The 19,670-nt window shown below is 40.0% G+C and overlaps 1 protein-coding gene and 1 long non-coding RNA gene across 14 annotated transcripts in view; one reads left to right on the forward strand and one right to left on the reverse strand.

The window, feature by feature from the left end:
* LOC131495621 (uncharacterized) overlaps positions 1 to 10,775 on the reverse strand; it is a 39,968-nt gene extending 29,193 nt beyond the window's left edge. For all 4 annotated transcript variants that reach the window (XR_009254026.1, XR_009254025.1, XR_009254027.1 and 1 more), the window contains exon 1: positions 10,135 to 10,775. This is a non-coding gene — a long non-coding RNA (uncharacterized LOC131495621). The remainder of the gene's footprint in view (positions 1 to 10,134) is intronic.
* Positions 10,776 to 10,804: 29 nt separating this feature from the next.
* EDEM3 (ER degradation enhancing alpha-mannosidase like protein 3) overlaps positions 10,805 to 19,670 on the forward strand; it is a 79,199-nt gene continuing 70,333 nt past the window's right edge. For 3 of the 10 annotated variants that reach the window (XM_058700635.1, XM_058700629.1, XM_058700626.1), the window contains exons 1-2: positions 10,808 to 11,156; positions 16,085 to 16,130. In XM_058700635.1, coding sequence (XP_058556618.1) covers positions 10,996 to 11,156; positions 16,085 to 16,130 — 207 coding nt within the window. In that variant the 5' untranslated portion in view covers positions 10,808 to 10,995. Of the gene's footprint in view, positions 11,157 to 16,084; positions 16,131 to 19,670 lie in introns of all 10 variants that reach the window. The other 7 variants (XM_058700633.1, XM_058700632.1, XM_058700625.1 and 4 more) reach the window with 5 other exon arrangements.

Genomic DNA, 19,670 nt, shown 5'->3' on the forward strand with positions numbered 1-19,670 from the left:
GAAGCTCCAAAGAATAGAACATTTCAGAGAGGGGGCCACACAAAACATCAGAATAAGAGGCTCTGATAGTCCACCCAGTCATGGGATGATGAGTGACAGAGCTGCCTTTGCCTCACACAAAAGCACTTCTTAGTCCTGGGGGCCTGCTCCTTCCTGGGTCACATGACATGTCTCTGCCATGGTGAACCCTCACACAAGAAAAGGCCAGCATTTCTCAACCCATACACGTCCACAGGCAGCTGTCTTTATCATTTCAGGAAAAGGTCGTGGCAGTGACAGAAATTTTGTTTTGCCTATAAAAGGAATGCTCTTTGAAAAAATTTTCAGTGCATCCTAGAGAAGTGCTTTTTAGTTTCCATAACTGAGTGGTAAATGTAAATTTACACCAAGGGTGTGATTTTTATATTGTATTTTACCAAAGTGGTAAAATGTGGGTGCAAAAATTGTTTTCCCCTTAGTGTTGCAGAGTAAGTATGAATGGAAACAAGACAAAACAGACACCAAACTTAGTCAATATGAATGTTCGTGGGCAAACATGGTTGAAAATATAGCTTAATTTCAATATCGGTCTTATTCTTCTTCCTATAATTTTCATTGTATTCTATAACTGATTAGTCTGTCCAATTTCTTGGTGACTCATTATTACATTTTTCTTAGCAAAGGAGGAGACTTGTATTTCCTGTTAGCAGGACTTTCTTTTCTTGAATTGTACCACCCAATTATACTGTTTTTTTCTTCCTTTTATTCAAAATAGCGTGGTGGTACGAGAAGAAGCCAGGCTAGAACTTGCTGTGGTGTGTTCATTTATCTGTTAGAATCTGACATAGGTTGGGGATGAGGTCCTTGGATTTTTGAGGTGATGTAATGTAGTTTGGGTTTTATTTTTTTTAATGTTTATTTATTTTTGAGAGAGGGAGAGCACATGTGAGCAGGCGAGAGGCAGAGAGACGGGGGGACGGAGGATCAGAAGCAGGTTCTGTGCTGAGAGCAGAGAGCCCGATGCGGGGCTCGAACTCACAGACTGTGAGGCTGTGACCTGAGCCAAAGTCAGATGGTTAAGGCCAACTGAGCCACCCAGGTGGCCCATATAATTTATCATTTATATTGAGACATTTTTGAAAATGAAAGGGGGCACTACTCAGGATAATAGGACAGTGTAAATCAAGACTGTCACAAGCAAAACCAGAATTTATGGTAGAAATGATCTGGCCTTCTATCCAAATCTTGACTGTGCCAATTTCCTACTTTGACATGTGCAAAGTGATAAACCTCTTTGAACTTCATTTTCTGCATCTGCAAAAGAAAGATAACAATTCTCAAATGTTGAGGGAGAGGGAGAAGTGCCTGACATATTATGTATCCTTTGTAAGTATTATCAAGATAATGTTTGCCATGTATACCTTAAAATTCTTCACAATAGACAGTATGATATTATAAATGGATCAGGTTAAGTTACACTAGGGGTGCAATCAGTTGTCCCAATCAGAAATTCCCACTCCAGGGGCACCCGACTTAGTCGGTTGAGTGTCTGACTCTTGATTTTGCCTCAGGTCATGATCTCTCATGGTTCAGGAAACAGAGCCCCATGTCAGGCTTTGCACTCTGTGCGTGGAGCCGGCTTGGAATTCTCTCTCTCTTCCCCCTCCCCGCACCAAAGAAATAAATAAACTAAAAAAAGAAAAAGAAAAACAAAAAGAAATTCCCACTCCAGGATGGCAGCTAAGGGGTCTCAGCAGGATGTAGGTACTATAAGCACATCTTTCCAACTTAACTGAATGCAGACTAAAGATCATTTTATTTACTGTAACAAGTGTCAAAAATGAATTTTTCATTGTTGGAATTAGTGGTTTGTTAGCCATAATAAAGGACATTAGAAATAGACTCCCATAGTGGCTCAGTTGGTTAAGCAACTTCAGCTCAGGATAATGCGGTTTGGGGGTTCGAGCCCTGCGTCGGGCTCTGTGCTGACAGCTCAGAGCCTGGAGCCTGCTTCAGATTCTGTGTCTCCCTCTCTCTCTCTGCCCCTCCCCTGCTCATGCTCTAACTCTCTCTCTCAAAAATAGACAAACATTAAAAAAAAATAAAGAAGAAAAAGAAATAGGCTCTCACTGATAGAATTTATGATTTTCAAGATGTGTGGACTGGCTAACGTATTTCAGAGGTACTCCCATGCTTTTATGAACACGTTGGTAAGAAGCTGGACCAGTAGGGACAGTGTGTGGGACGGAGGACTTCCAGTTGTCTGGTGCTTCCTGGAAGGGTGACAGAACCCTGGTTCTGGAATATTGTTCATCCTCCTGCAGTGAACCTTTCATGCAAGGTTATGATTACAGTTCCTAAACGGAAAGAGACCGGCATGTCATCAAACTCACACAACAGGTGGTATGTGTTAACTGTTGATGCTTGCTAACTGTTTGTTTAATAAATGTCTGTAAGTATGACAGAAATTGGACTGAGATTGGTTTAATAATAAAAACTGGTTATGAGGTTGTTGGAGAATAGTTCATTTTTATCCCAATTCCTGTAATTTGGCTGCAATCACTATCTACCAATAAATAAATAAATAAATAAATAAATAAACCGGTAATTATGCATGATTAAAATATTTAATCATGTTTTTAACCACTAATGTGACTCTACATTTGGATCTTCTGTCCACTTCTGTTGGCCAATTGGAATGAAAACAAAAACAAAAACAAAAACAAAAACAAAAACAAAAACAAAAAACAAATGTTAGAGGAACTGACTTGCATAGAATGGTAAATGGCAGATCCAGGTCTAAGACTCAAATCATGTGATTTGAAGTTCAATGCTCAGGAGTGGGTACAAAGCAAATGTGTGTATGTGTGTGTGTGCACATAGATGCCCGTGTCAGATGAAGAGGAAGAGGAGGAAGGAAACCGAAGTGATGTGAGGTGACATGGAGGAAAACCAGAAAAAAACATTAGGCAATACTGTAGGGTACTAAAATTAAGCACAAGCCTGCAAAGAAGGGCTGGGAAGGTTCTGAAGTTAGTATTTACTTAAGAGCTAGTTCTATAAATAATAATAATAATAATAATAATAATAATGTCTATTAATCATTAGCAGTAGACTAACAATAGTACATTTCCTTGCACAATGCAGATGTGTTTGACTCATTGCCTGGTGCCATGAAAATGTGGTCAAGAGGGTAGGGATACCTAAAATCACATCTCTCCAAGTTTTAAGTACAATCATGTGTATTGGAGATTGTAGACTGATTTTCAAATACCACAAGGAAATTGATCTGCAAAGAAACTAAGAACAGTTTTTTCTACTTTTCTCCCATGGCAAAATTTCCCTCCCCTTGGCTTATCACCTAAACTACTAAAAGCTCCGCTTGTGAAAAGAAGAAAAACTAAAAACCAAGAAACAAAAGCACAACAAAAAAAAGTACAAAATCTTTCAATACATTTGGAGAAGAACCAAATAAAGCATTATTTTCATGCAACTTTATGCTGGAGAAGAAAGCCAGGAAATAGTTAATTTTAAATATTTAAGAACTGTTGGGGCCTGGGTGGCTCAGTGGGTTAAGCATCCAACTCTTGATTTCTGCTCAGATCACAATCTCACAGTTTGTGAGTTCGAGCCCCTCATCAGGCTCCATGCTATTAGTCCTTGGGATTCTCTCTCACACCCACTCCATTGCCTCTCTCCCTCTCAGGAGCATGCACATGTACTCTCTCTTTCAAAAATAAATAAACTTTAAATATTTAAGAACTGTCAACATTTATCTCAATGGAAAGGCACACTTCTGAAGCTAACAAATGATGAGGTTTGACAAATTTGGATCACTCTGTCTGAGGATTATGGGATGGGAGGAAGAAAGCCTGAAAAGGCAGTATTAAGTATGTGTGAGAAATAAGCCCACTGACCCCATCAAAGGAGGGACACAGAGACTCTGAGCACAGTGAACCCCGAGGCTTTAATCAACATTCTCGCAAGAGTGGGTGTCTGATGGACAGGCACACTGGGGGCAGTTACAGCAGGCAATTTATCTCCTAGCATGTGAGTCCCTCCCCTGATTCCTCATTGACTGAGTGCTACAGAGTTTACAGCCTGGCCTGGAGGTCGCCTATGCCCACGTAAGGCAAAAAGTAATCTGCCTGGAACAAATATACATTCCTCCATGACACAGAGACTTCAGTTCTTTGGCACATGCTCATTGCAAAGCTCCCCCCCCCCCCAAAATAAGCCTGCGAAATGAAGAGGGGGGATGAAGAACCAGGAAATGAAGTGTCTTAGGGTTTAGGACTCCACTGTGTGTGTGTGTTGGGGCTTGCACATATTCCCAATAGGTTATAAACCTATTGTTAAATAGACAGCACAGCTTTCATTTGGTATTTCTGAAAATGATTCATCTCACTTCTCACAGTGTGTATAAATTTTCTACATGTATATCTATATATGCAAATGGAGTTTCTAGAAGGTGTCAATGTCAGATTTGGATAATGTGTAATATCAGCATCACTACAGAAATAGCTAACTTTTAATTCTTGAGTGTCAGAATACTAAGATTGCTCTACCTAATGTTTTTGACCCATTCAAATGGGCATCTTTCACTTTGATCCTCAATTTCATATACAGTTAAATTAGCATAAATCCAACTGAGTATCTTTTAAATCCTATGGAGGTTGGAGGGAAAATGCATTTTTGTAAAAACAAAGTAAAAAGCAGAACGAAGTTACCCAAAAAACTGAAAAGATTTCCAAAGTCTATTCCACCTCTGTAACTTCAAATGGCTTACAGATGAGGCCACTTTTAATTTTAAGAGGGGAAGAAAAGTACATTGTATTCGTATGTATGTTTACTCTAAGACATGGATGAGGCTCTATAGCTTGTACAAGGTCTCCATGGCAGAAACCAGACATGAATTCAAAGGTCTCTCGAGGTGCATGTCTAGGAGGGCTCACATTTTTGGACGGGGAGGCTGCAGTAACAGTATGTGGTCAGGAAGCAAAGGAAGTGGACAGGATTGAGGGCTGAGTAGAATCATGATCCTACGGGCTAGGGAGCCACTGCACCTACCCCCTGACTCCTGCTCTCACCAATGGCAATTTTTCCTTTCCACTCCATAATGACCAGCTATTGTTTACTGAGCTCTTTCAAACTGTGCTAAGTATTTTACACACAGCATCTCACCTCTTGCACAACACCCCTAGGAGGAAGGTGTTACAACAAGTAAACCATTCACTCCTTTTAAGAATGCTGGAAGGCAGGTACTATTCTTATTCTCATTTTATAAAGGAAACCAAGGCACAAAGACATTCAGTAACTTGCTTAAGATAACGTGGCCAATAAGTAGCAGAGCTGGCTCAGAGCCATTTTTCTTGGCCACCATGTCAAGTCAGCACCATTCAAATGTTGTGGAACGGTGCAGACTTAAACCTCTGTGGCCAGACTAAAATATAAAGTGGGAACCGTGTTGGTGATACAAGGGGATTTAAGAGAGAGGCCATCGACAAGATGCACTTGCTTGTGAAGAGCCACGTAACTTGGCTTTGTTGCTGATTGATATGTGGAAGTAAATGGAAAATGGCTACAAAATGAAACACCCAACCACAAGCGTGAGCTTAACATTAAACATGCTATAGGAATGGGGCACCTGGGTGGCTCAGTTGGTTAAGTGTCTGACTCTTGACTTTGGCTCGGGCCATGATCTCAGGGTTCGTGGGATCAAGCCCACCTGGGGTCTGCACTGACAGTGCAGATTCTCTCCCTCTCTCTCTACTGCCCCTTCAAAATAAATAGACATTAAAAAAAAACATTATGTAGGAGCAAAATCTCTTGCCTAAGAGACCTGGTGCAGGTGTCATTGAGAGAAATAAGATAATTATCTGAAGCTGCAGTGATTTTTAAGATCTTGAATCATGACTGAGAGGTGATAAAAGCCCTGGGGACATCTTTAGCAGCAGTGAATCATTCGCATTTCCCATTCTCTTTCTTGGAATCTGGGTAAGTCAGACAGCCAAGCCGGAAGTCAGCCCACAACATTCACTATCTTTTTCATTAAGTAGTCTTTCTAGGGCCTTAAAGTCCCTAGTTGTGAATGTAGAATAAGTCCCATCTTTATTTAAAGTTTGTAATATTGGGTCCTCCAGAAGTGTTCTGTAAATTCCACACGCTATCAAATAAGAGGAAAAGCAATTTGAAGAATGACAAAATCACTACTCCCAAATTCCACACTAGAGTTTTCAGAGTAACTAGATCTGTAGTACTAAAGAATTCAAGTCATTTAGGGGCAACTGCCACTGTATGGTCAGTCTCACACAGCTGCTTACAGCCTCCTGGGACTATTTCCGAGCAGTGATATTGAAGTGGAGCCCCTCCCTTGTGTTTGTGAATCCATAGGATTCTAACCAGGATTCTCCTGCCCCTCCCTAAGTCCTGATCCATCCGGGAAGAAAGTAAAGAGAACACAGGTGAGCATACATATTTACATAAGCTACAAGGTTGTGCAAACAAACTCTTAACTGATAAAAGGGCATTTTATAAATGGCTCTTATTTCTAACCATTTGCTTTGGCAGCTTTATTTTTTTAATTCAAGCACAATTAACACAGTGTTATAGTTTCAGGTATACATTATAATGATTCAACAATTCCACACATTACTCGGTGCTCATCAAGATAAGTGTACTGTAATCCCTTTCACCCAGTTTATCCATCCTCCCAAACTGCCTGTGGCAACCACCAGGTTGTTCTCTATATTTAAGAGTCTAGTTTTTATTTGTCTCCTTTTTTCTCTGTTCGTTTGTTCTGTTTCTTAAAATCCACATGAATGAAATCATGTATTTGTCTCTGAGACAAATTTACTTCTTTCACTTAGCATTATACCCTCTAGATCGATCCATGTTGTTGCAACATCTTCTTTATCCATTCCTCTATGGATAAGACACTTGGGCTTCCATATTTTGGCTATTGTAAATAATGCTGCAATAAACATAGGTGTGCATGTATCTTGTTGAATTAGTGTTTTCATTTCCTTTGGGTAACTACCCAGTAATTGAATTACTGGATGATATGATGGTTCTATTTTTATTTTTTTAGGAACCTCCATACTGTTTTCCACCATGACTGCACCGGCTGGTATTCCCACCAACAGCTCTTTTCTTTCCCCATTCTTGCCAATACTTGTTATTTATCCTTTAGAGTCTAGCTATTCTAACAGGTGTAAGGTGGTATCTAATTATGGTTTTGATTTGCATTTTCCTGATGATTAGTGATGTTGAACACCTCTTCATGTACTTGTTGGCCAACTGTACGACTTTTTCAGAAAAATGTCTATTCATGTCCTCTGCCCACTTTTAATTGGATTATGTGGTGTTGAACTGTATAATCTTTTTATATATTTTGGTTATTAACCCCTTATTGGATACATCAGTTAAAAATATCTTCTCCCATTCTGTAGGTTGTCTTTTGTTGATGGTTTCTTTTGCTGTGCAAAAGCTTTTTATTTTGGTGTGTGATTTCTTACAATTTTTAATGGGCTTTACATATCTAAAGTCTCTTCCATATTGTTTCAAAGTCCTTATCCTTAGTCTCCTTAATGTCTTACACCAGTGTTTTTCCCTCTGTATAACACACCAAGGTTTCTCTTGTTTAAATCCTATATCCTTTTTATCATAAGTGTTTATCATAAAATAATGTGTATAGGTTTTAAAATAATGAATGTAAATTTTTCCTAGTGTCCATAACTGCCAATTAGCTAAGAATCTTGATTATTTCCATCATGAGGTTAAAATGGATTCTCTTTTGAAATGCACTTCGTGAACATATTTTTCTTTCACTTCCATGGGCTCCACCTTACATATGATAAATTGCAATACTGTGTAGGCCATATAAGCTTTTCTACTCACAGTTTTGCAGAGATTAGTGAAAAATGGACTCAGCAAATGGCTAGAAATTGAATTTCAGTAAGGGAGGAAAAAATGATTATTATTTAGCAAGTCAACAAAAAATATGTTCTGGGTTCTCATTAGACATTTTTAAAATGTAGTGTTAGCTTGAAAACAAATAAATGAGTCAAGAGGGGAAAACAGAAAATTCTAAACATTAAAAGCCAGAACTTCCTGAGAACATTTTTGTTAATGATAGTTACTAGTCAATTTTTGACTTCTTATACAGGCTTGGAACATTAGGAAGATAAAGAAAACTGAATTACTGCCAATAATCTACTACAAATAATTGACTTGACTACATTTCATACAACTGAAGGTCATTGACTATTTTTCTATTTTCTTCATTCCTAGTTTTCAAATACTGGATGGTTGGTATTGACCTTTAGCTTGTCATGTTCTCTATGCCAGAGCCAAGAACAATTCACAGGTATTATTTATTTAGCTAACTTCATCCTTAAAGCTGCCAAAGAGGATGCAGGATGGAACCCATATAGGGTTGCAAGTCCATAAAAGGAATAAAATTAATATTGTACAGAAATGACCTCATGTGTTCTCACAACCTTCATAAAAGTAGATAAAAAGACTATATTAGTCCCATTTTATAAAGAAACTGAAGGAAGATGGAAACAAGTATATTCAACACTTATTAAGTATCTATAACAGCAGAAGCACAGTGCTGAATTTTGGAACATAATTAAGGTGAAGTCCATATCCTTCAAGCAGTCATAATCTAGTAGGCATGGCTGACTGTGAAAAACACAATCATAAAGACATAAAATACAATGAAAGAATAGGGGAGAGAATGACCTCTCTCTCTCTCTTTTTTTTTAAGTTTATTTATTTACTTTGAGAGAGAGAGAAAGAGCATGAATGGGAGAAGGGCAGAGAGAGAGGGGAACAGAGGATCTGAAGCAGGCTCCGCACTGCTGCTCCTCAGCAGTGAGTCTGATGTGGGGCTCAATGTCACCAACCTATGAGATCATGACCTGAGCTTAAGTCAGACACTCAAGCACCTGAGCCACCCAGGCACCCAGAGAGAATGACTTCCACTGGTTGTAAGGCTATGAAAGGGTTTTGTAGATATGAAATCTGAGCCAACTCAATGGGAAGAGTGTCTTACAAAAATGGTGGGATAGCAGAGGATAACATGAGAATTCTTTAGTTATCACATAAAATCTGAGGGCAGGGCAGGGGTATAAGGGAGATGACATGTCTGTCATCTACAGAGGGTCTGTAGATATCCTTAAATGCCAACTCCGGTAGCAGTGTTGTAAAAAGTAGGGTGGCAGGGAAGTAATTAGGAGACCATTGCAATGGTTCAGGAAGGAGGTAATGAGGTTTGAACTAAGAAGAAGTAGGAGTGCCAGCCAGTAGTGATAGCAGTAGAATCTATGTAATTTGGCAAGTGGGTGGGTGTGGACCATGAAGGAGGAGGAGGAGTTGAAGATGATTCTAAGGCATTAATTTGAAACAGTGAACATATTACATTTGAGCTACCTTGAGCCACAGAGAAGGGAATTTCCATCAGGAAGGTGGAAGTGTGGGTCTAGAGATCAGGACAGATATGGAAATCACAGGCATGTGATGGCTGAATACATATGAGTAGAAGAAATCACCAAAGGATAGTGTACAAAGAGAAAAAAGACAAAAAGAAAACCTTAAAATGCAGGGAACACCAGCGTTTGAAGAAAGAGAGGAGTGAAGAGTCATTGGTGTCACATGAATGGCCGGTCTGAGAGCCAAGCATATGATGCAAAGTGATCAAAATCAACAAAAGTTTCCAGAGATACAGCTGAACGCTGCTGAGGGGATCAGCAGGCGATTTCCTGTGGTCACAGAGATCATATCCGCACCTAAACTCTGCACCTACCTACTCAATTATCACACAAGAAATACAATGTGGTTTTTCAAGAGGAACCCACTCATTTTACCAATAGTTAATGTGGGACTCAGTGATCAAAATAAATTGCAAGTTCCAATTTCCTTCATTAAATTTTCTTTCAAGCTCACTACTCTCCTTACATTGAGGTTTTTAGAGAACTATTATTAATCAAGTACGTGCTCTCTTTAATCCCTGTGGATGTGGTTACATGCAAGGACTCCTGAGTCACAGAGGTTTGTTGGGTGTCTAATCCAGCAGTGTAACGAGGACTTGTTACCTAACCTCTTCAGACTCGGTTTCCTCATTTGCAAAATGGTAATGGTGATACTTACTTGTGAGAGTTGAGAAGAGTGCATGAGAGAACGCAAGCAAAACTCAGCACGTGGCATCAAAGGTCAACTCACTTTTGCTGTTACTGTTTTGTACTTTCTCTCGGGGCAGAGGCTACCCCAACACTACTGCCGAAAGCGGGTAGCACAGAGCTGGGGACGTGTGAGCCTCATTCGGCCAGCCCTCCGGGAAGCGTCAAGCGCAGAAAGAGGGATAAACAGCTGACAGGTTCCCCAGGACTCGTAAGCCTACAGCCCCGGAGGTAGGACTGGCTGCAAGACGCCGCTGGAAGCGGGATCCTAGTCACCGCCTGTGACCCTCGGACGACCACACATCCCAGGGTGCAGCGCGCCCACCCAGGGTGGGAATTTAGCCAGGCGGAGTCTGATTGCTAGCCCGCCCGGGAAAGCAGCGCACTCTGGGACTTGTAGTCTTCGAGTCGCAAGTTCGCGGGTCGGAGGAGGGCGGAAGCCAGAGGTCCCGCCTTTTGTCCACGTCTCACTTCTCCCGGCCAATGCCCTCTCCTGTCCCCGGAGCCAGCCCCTCTCCGATCTGGTCCCCATTGGTCCTGAGCCTCAATGCCCCGGGCCCTACCCGGAAGTAACGTTGGGGGAGGCGGTTTCCTAGACTACGACACCGGAAAGTTGGGGGAGGCGCTCCGGGCTGTTAAGGGCGGAGGGCGGTGGCAGCGCTGGCGCTGGGGACCGGCTCGGCGGTTTCGGGAAGCAGTTCGGCTACGGCTACCGCTTGCGTTGCTCCGCATCCCGCCCTCGGCACGGCTCGCAGCCCCCTTGCCACCCGCGTCCGGCAATGTGTCCCACCGGCCGGGCGTAGCCGCTGCGCGTGCGCGGAACCGCAGGGCCATGAGCGAAGCCGGCGGCGGCCGGGGCTGTGGGTCCTCGGTCCCCCAGCGAGCGCCATGGAGCCTGGTAGCGGCGACGGCCGCCTTCTGCCTGGTGTCGGCCACGTCTGTGTGGACGGCGGGGGCCGCGCCCATGAGTAGGGAAGAGAGACAGAAGCTTGGGTAAGGGTGCCTGGAAGCCTGGGGTGGGTTTCCTCAGGAGGTGGACCACAGGCGAGGTGCCTGTCATTGCGACCCGGGCGTGCAGTGGCCCTCTCCTGTCGCGATTGGGACGGTTGCCCCGCGAGGACCCTGGCGGGGAGGACAGGGTCCGGGAAGGTGGGGATCGTCGCCCGCAGTGCGACCTCGAGGGACCATCGGGGTGTCGCCTGGGCCGTCGGTGACATGTGCAGCCTCCTTGAGGCCATCCGTGGTGTGTCAACGCAGCTGCCATGTCAATGTCCCGTGAAGGGGGGCTACAGCTCGTGCCACTACGCGCCAGAGTCCTGTGGTCGTCTTTCGTCGGAGACGTGGTTAGATTCTGGCACAAGTGAGCTCCCAGCTGGGAAAATGTTGCTGATCTCACAGTAGTTAAGGAAATAGTCTTTACACCTGTTACGGAAAAGGGGGCGTACGTTGAAATTTGAACTTTACACATTCACCATTTCCTTGCAGTGTTTTGTTGCACTGCACTTTCTAATAGAACAATATTTGATGGTATTACTTAGAAGCCTCAGTTAATTATACCTGTTCCCTTTGTTCAAAGTAGTCTTATCAGTCTTGAGAGTGTGATAAAATTATCAGTTATATTTACAGCATTTAATTGGGCGTCACTATTCCTAATATATGCTAGGTCCCACAAATTAATAAGAAAAAACCAAGAACCAGTAAGAAGATGGGCAAAGGGTATGAAGAGTTAATTCACACAAGAGGAAATGCAAATGATCAATAAACATGAAAAGTTACTCAATCTCTTAAATGTGAGAGATGGCAGATTAAAGCAATGAGACAGCTCTTTTTTGCCATCAGATTAGTACAAAACACAGGTACTAACTAATTGAGGTGTGAGAAAAGACTTGGTGGGAGTGTAAATTTGCTGTAACTTATTGACAGTATCTCCTAAAATTTAAATTGTATCTACTCTTTGATTCATTAATCTGGTCTCAGGGAATCTATCCTACAGAAATAAAAGCACTCTTGATGTAGAGATAGGTATACACGGATGTGCATTTTTAAGGACTGGAACTGTTTCTTGGAGCATCTGTATTATGGAGTAATATTCAGATATTATGGAGGAGGTAGAAGGCCATCCAGGATATATTCCCAAGACAAAAATGCAAGTTGTAGAATAATATGTATAGTACCATCCTATGTTCTTTTAAATGCAGAATAGAAATTGTCAAAGCTCAGAAAAACATGGAAAGATGATTACCCCTGGGATTAGGATGGAGGTGAGATGGAACCATCAGTTTTATATACGTACTTATTGTTTAAATCATTGCAAGAGTATTAGTTTCTTAGTAAGACAACGATTAAGAAATAAGAAAACAAAAGATGCTTGATGGAAAAAAAAAGTATCAGCTACCAAAACAAAAATATCAGGAAATTCTCTTTTAAAAAAAATTTTTTTTTCAAAGTTTATTTTTGAGAGAGAGAGAGAGAGAGAGAGAGAGACAGAGTGCGAGTGGGGGAGGGGCAGAAAGCGAGGGAGACACAGAATCTGAAGCAGGCTCCAGCCTCCATGCTGTCAGTACAGAGCCTGATATGGGCCCGGAACCCACAAACTGTGAAATCATGACCTGAGCCGAAGCTGGATGCCCAACCGCCTGAGCCACCCAGGCGCCCCAGTAAACCCTTAATAAGTATCTTACATTTTCTCTCTTTATGAATTTAATGTATCCTCGATAACTGTTTTAATGAATGCCCTGCTCTGTGCCAGGTTCTTTACAGCTCTGTAATCCTCCCTGTTTCTTAATGAGGTGAATGTGATTCCCGTGGTGCAGATGAGGAAATTGAGACTCAAGGTCAACTTGTTCAAAATCAGTTAGTAAATGGTGGAACCAGTATTCAGACCCAGATCTGTGTGACTTCAGAGACGTTCTCTCCACTGTGTTGCACTTCATAAGATTTGGAAAGAGAAGCTTAAGTCTAAGGATGGAACGTATCTTATTTGATCACCACTCCCTTTTCTCTTTTTTTGTTAAAAATTTTTATTTGAAGAAGAGTCATTAGTTAAGTCATTTGTTGACCAAAATTAATTTTTAACTGGAAGAATCCAACCAAAGTGGCTTGGAATTTCAGCTCCAATTTTGAGAGTAAGAATCTGGAGCTAATAAACCGCAAATACATAATTGCTTGATTGCTTTCCCCTCTGGGAATTTTCGGGAACCTGAACTCTGATTCATTAGGTTTACCTGTATGATTTTTTTTTTAAAGCCCAAATAATGATTTATGATAAAAAGCATAAAGTGCCCCACCCTTTTTCCTATCCTACCAAGCCAAACTGATGATACAGACTGGAATTATCACTAATAGTAAAGAGTTGCTCAATTGCTTACAGTTTATGGAATTTTTACTTGGTCATATGTAGTCTTATCCTTCCTGGAATACATTGTTTTTTGTTTTTGTGATTTAAATATTACAGCAGTTGTTAATGTTCTCTTTTCATTAAAAAGAAAAAGTATAAATGCAGTTTCTATAGCACATTGGCAGGCAGTGTAATTTTAGATAAAGCTGACTTACAAAAATTATTTTAAAGCGAAGAAAAAGACATAATGTTTGAACTATGGATCTGATTTCCAACATATTTTTATTCACTTGTTGAATAGATATAAAACCATCTTAGAGACATTTTCTTCTGTTGAGTATAGTTATCTACCATTCTGTATTTAAATATGACTTTGTAGACTTACGTGTTTAAGTAGGAGAGAGAGAGCACTGAACTGGATATTAAATATCTCCACTTTGAAGTATGTGTTGTGAAATCTGATGATCATGTACTGCATAAATGTAAGGGTTGGAAAATAACACGTTCTCATATGCAGTCGTGATTTATTCATAATCATGAAAATCAAGGGCTTACGAAGTTTGGGTTACCAAGTTACAGTTTATGTTATCTATAATGCGTGTGTCTGGGCAGTGCCATTGCCAGTTAAAGGAATTTGTACCTCTTGACAATAATCTTGTATTGATTCCATTTCGGTGAAAGGAAGAAGGATTTCCTTATTCCATTTGTTGATATCAGTGTTTGAAAAGAAAATCTTAACATTGTTTTTGGTGGTTTATTAGCTAATTTGAGAGATCTTTATCATTTGTAATGTAATAAAGAAATGTATGGAAGAATTCTTTAAGATACTCCATAGTTTTCTGAGATAACTTGGTCCATATTCTGTCATACATATAAACACATACAGAATTAATGTTTTAGCAAAGTGATAAGATCTTGTTTTAAATGATTGTTTTAAAATGATTATTCATAAAAAGTTTGCCAGGCCTTATTCAGTTTATAAGTTTGAGTGTGCTTGATTTTGCTGGTCATTATAGCCAGGATCTGGAAATTAGTTCTTTTCTGTCTGCTAGCTTTATTATTACCAGTGTTTCATTATCCATGGTTACAGTTTTTAAAATGAGAATTTCAACATAACAGGAAGTAAAATAAAATTATACCCAGCCATTTTCTCTAACACTTTCTTCAGTTCTTGCTATTAGTGATTGGAACTTTGGGAATAATAGCATTAATAAAAGATTACCGAATTATTTTTCCTTTGCTAATTATTTAGATATTTGGCTTTGTCAAACCATAACATTAAATGTAGAACAAGGCCAACTGGGTGGCTCAGTTGGTTAAGCGTCTGACTTTTGATTTTAGCTCGGGTCATGATCTCACAGTCCTGAGGGACCGTGAGATCGAGCCCTGAATCAGGCTCTATGCTAGGCTGGGCCTGTAGCCTGCTGAAGATTCTCTCTCCCACTCTTTTTGCCCCTCACTTGTTTGTGTGTGCGCTTTGTGTGCTTTCCTGCTCTCTCTCAAACAAACAAACAAACGTAAAACATTTGTAGTTTTTTGTATAGTTGTCAAGACCCCAAACTTGAGAGTGTTTAATTGAAAGACTAGTTAGTTGGTCCAGATAGTACAGATTTTGACTTAGTAAATCTGATGTGGGGATCAGATATCTCCATTTTAAACAGTCATCTTGGGGATTTTAAGACACAGAGATAGCCAAAACACACAAATTTCTTTTTGAGGATTATTTTTCTCATTTTATTTATTTTTTTGATGTTTATTTTTTGAGAGAGAGAGAACAAGCAGGGGAGGGGCAGAAGGAGACAGAGGATCAGAAGCAGGCTCTGTGCTATCCAGCTGTCAGTGCACAGCCCAATATGGGGCTCAAATTCACGAACCTTGAGACCATGACCTGAGCTGAAGTAGGATGCTTAACTGACTGAGCCACCCATGCGCCCCTATTTTTCTCATTTTAGAGATGAATATTATTTATTTGACTTTTGACAGTTTTTTAAAGAAGCAGAGAGTACATCGTAAAATCATAAAATTGGTCTTTTGAAAGTGTGAACAAATATGTATTAATAAGTATGTATTAAAGTAAGCATTAGTGATTTTATTTAAAAGGGAAAGTAGAAGCTGTTAGAGTACTGTTATTTCATATCCTTACACACCCACCCCTCTCTTGCTAGAGTATATATATTCTATATAAGCAATAAATGGTAACAATTCTTCTTTTGGAGGTCTCCAGCAATATTCTTCCTTTTAAGACAGATGTGTTAAATAATTTTTTTAAGAGGTAATTGTTTTTCAGCATCAGACTTCCTTCTCTGTGCAAGGCATCCATCATTTATCAGTTTTCTTAGGGAACATAAGGTAAATTTTACATAAACTGCTAGGAATAGTAAAAGTTTGGCCTAGCCCTGTGTGTTTCATGAAAGCTTGTCTATTCACACTGATGTATTTCTTGACTCTGTTTATGTCTTTTTCTAACTATTTTTTTTCTTTTGTTTTTTAATTGGTGCACGTTTATGAAGGAGCTGTAGCTTTTTGAAAAAACAGTAAATAGAACGTTCTTAACTTTTTTCTATTTCTGCTTTTTTAAAATTAGGAATCAAGTACTGGAAATGTTTGATCATGCTTATGGTAACTATATGGTAAGTAAAAGGCTTATCTTGACATAATTTATGTGAGCAGATGGTTGTATCAGCACAGTCACCTGGGAATTTTGAAACCTGAATTAATAGCACATTATTTTAAAGGAAGTTTTTAAGAAACAGTGCAAGCAGAGGCTAACAGAGTATTCCTGATAATTGGTTCTTAGAGGACCAGTTTATTAAATAGGTAAAAATTGAATTAGATTATGAAACTTTGTACTTTGGTTGTTTCCTTTGGTACTATCAACAGTGTTTATTGAGTGGTTTATATAGCTAGATACTGTGGCTGTACATGAATAAGATGTTCTCTCTGGCCTTCAGGGAAATTATTCTCTTAATTAAAAAAAACAGGGGCGCCTGGGTGGCGCAGTCGGTTAAGCGTCTGACTTCAGCCAGGTCACGATCTCGCACTCCGTGAGTTCGAGCCCCGCGTCGGGCTCTGGGCTGATGGCTCGGAGCCTGGAGCCTGTTTCCGATTCTGTGTCTCCCTCTCTCTCTGCCCCTCCCCCGTTCATGCTCTGTCTCTCTCTGTCCCAAAAATAAATAAAAAACGTTGAAAAAAAATTTTTTTTAAATAAAAAAAACAAACTGCAATATTACTTTATTACTCTGAAGAAAACCGTTGCTTAAAAGAGACAGAATATGACCTAGTTTCTGTCCAAATTTGTCTTCATAGTGGTCTTTGAATATATTTTGCTTTTCAGATACACTGATTTGTACGGTTGTAAATGTCTTAGTGTTCACTGGGGTTGAAATAGTTTCAGTTTTGCAAGATGAAAAAGTTATGGAAATCTGTTGCTCAACAGTGAATATACTTAATGGTACTGAACTTAAAAATGGTAAATTTTGTGTTACATGGTTTTTTTCTTTTTACCACAATTAAAAATTTAAGGGGCACCTGGGTGGCTCAGTTGGTTAAGCGTCCAACTTCGGCTCAGGTCATGATCTTGCAGTTTGTGAGTTTGAGCCCTGCGTCAGGCTCTGTGCTGACAGCCTGCTCACAGCCTGGAGCCTGCTCTGGATTCTGTCTCCCTTTCTCTCTGCCCCTGCCCCGCTCACACTCTCTCTCTCTCTCAAAAATAAATAAATATTTTTTAAAAATGAAAAAATGAAAAAAATTAATACCCAGGTGCTTGGGTGGCTCAATCAGTTTAGCATCCGACTTTTGATTTCAGCTCGGGTCGTGATCCCAGGGTTGTGGGATCGAGCCCTACATCAGGCTCTGTACAGAGCATGAAGCCTGCTTAAGATTCTGCCCCTCTCCCCTGCTCATGCTCTCTCTCTCTTAAAAAAAAAAAAAAAAATGAATCCCCACACAGTACAGGGGAGCCATTTGGGGGACAGTAGGGCTGAGGGGGTTGTAACTGCCCCCCTACTTCTCCTTGCCTCTTTCCCCTTAACACAATGATCTTAGACTCCAGGGAAAAAGTGTTTAATTTCTAAAAAGATGAACTAGCAGGGAAAATTTGAGAGTTGCAAGAAAATTTTCTGGGTAAATGTGTGTCATTTTGAAAAGAGTAATCAAATTATTCTGAGAATACTTATGACTTTGTTTTTACGTTTTAAAATATGCTAGCAGATTTTCTTTTAACATGAAGGCCTATGAAATATAGTTGGGAAAAGTTTGGCAAAGAACTCATTTTGATTCTGCTTTAAGTATTTTGCAACTGATTCTGTGAATCCATTTTTACATTATATATTACCCAAATATCTTCATATATTAACATCTTTATAAACATCTAAGTACATACATACTTTATGCATTTTTGTATTGTTTCAGCATGTTTTATATTTGATACTTCCTGTTCCTTTCTGTAGTGCACATTTTAAAATGTTTTTTTTTTTTAATTTTTTTTTTTAAATGTTTATCTTTGAGACAGAGGGAGACAGAGCACAAGTGGGGGAGGGCAGAGAGAGAGGGAGACACAGAATCTGAAATAGGCTCCAGGCTCTGAGCTGTCAGCACAGAGCCCAATGCGGGACTTGAACCCACGAACCGTGAGATCATGACCTGAGCCAAAGTCGATGCTTAACCAACTGAGCCACCCAGGCACCCCACATTTTAAAAGGTTTTTAGAAAATAATGGTAATGAAGTTTCGGGTATTTTTGCAATATTGAAAACACAGTTTTAAATTCATATCTAAAGCTCTTGGCCATTTCCTTAATATTTCTTTCAAAATTATTTCTCTCTGGTTAATTCTATTTGAGCCAAGCATAATTTTAAAAAGCTAGGCTAATAGTTTTGAGGTGGTCAAACGGACCTATGCTATACCCTCAAACCTTAGTCATCTCATAAATGCATACTTTTGGTTCCAAAGTTGAATAGCTGGATCAATTCAGTACATTTCTTTTTTAGAGTTTGTTTATTTTATTTTTGAGAGAGGGAGAGAGAGAGAGCAGAGTGTGAGTGGGAGAGGGCAGAGAGAGAGGGAGACACAGAATCCGAAGCAGGCTCCAGGCTCTAAACTGTCAGCACAGAGCCCAACGCAGGGTTCAAACTCATGAACCGTGAGATCATAACCTGAGCTGAAGTCTGACTGAGCCATCCAGGTGTCCCAGTTTAGTACATTTCACCGTGAAGAGAATCCTGTCTTTGTAAATCACAGTATCTTTAATGTCTCTTATTAGGTAAATGGCAGAAAGTTTTACCAATACATTTTTTCCTATTATAGAATGCACTGTAGTAAGTGGGTTTATAACAAAGCAGACACTGAGAACAGCTCTCAGAGGACTTCCTGGTGTAGTTCCTATTTATTGGATCCTAACTGGGAAACTTTGGTATACCTGCCTACTTATAAGATCTAAAGGAGAGGGATTTCAACCCCAAAGATTGGGAACTCCTGGAATTAACACTGTCTTCCATTTTTCTGGTGGATCCACACCCATCTGCAATCCACCGCAATAGATATTTTTATCATTTATTTATTTCTCCGTTTATTTATTTCAAGAGAGAGAGAGAGTGAGCGGGAGAGGGACAGAGAGAGAGGGAGAGAGAGATCTGAGGCATGGATCCAAGCCCGATGCGGGGCTTGAGCTCACGAACCATGAGATCATGACCTGAGCCAAAACCAAGAGTCGGACACTTAACAGACTGAGCCATCCAGGTGCCCTGCAATAGATATTTTTAAACGTTCAACTCTTTTACAACATGAGTGACTTTTGTAATGTACTTATGCTCAGTTTATGTGAAATTTGTAACATAAGATTTGGTCTAGAATTCTCACTTCCCCTTTTCAAGTTCTGAGCTAACCTGAAACAGTTCTAAAATATTAAATAGAGACCAGGTGCTCTATATTTGTTATTTGAAGTCAGTTGAAAATTTTTTCCAGTTATTGTACTCAAACAGTATTAGCTTGCTGTAGAGCAAAAGTATATAGATTTTGGAATTAGATGGATTTGAGTTCTAATTCTTTCCTGGCTAGTTAACAGCTGGGACCCTAAACAGATCATTTAACCCTCTGAGCGATGTCTTCCTTTGTAGCCTGTAAGATGGTTGAGAACAGGGATCATTTTAATATGATTAATATTATGATTAATAA

Source organism: Neofelis nebulosa, chromosome 15 (genome assembly GCF_028018385.1).
Source record: "Neofelis nebulosa isolate mNeoNeb1 chromosome 15, mNeoNeb1.pri, whole genome shotgun sequence".
Taxonomy (NCBI): domain Eukaryota; kingdom Metazoa; phylum Chordata; class Mammalia; order Carnivora; family Felidae; genus Neofelis; species Neofelis nebulosa.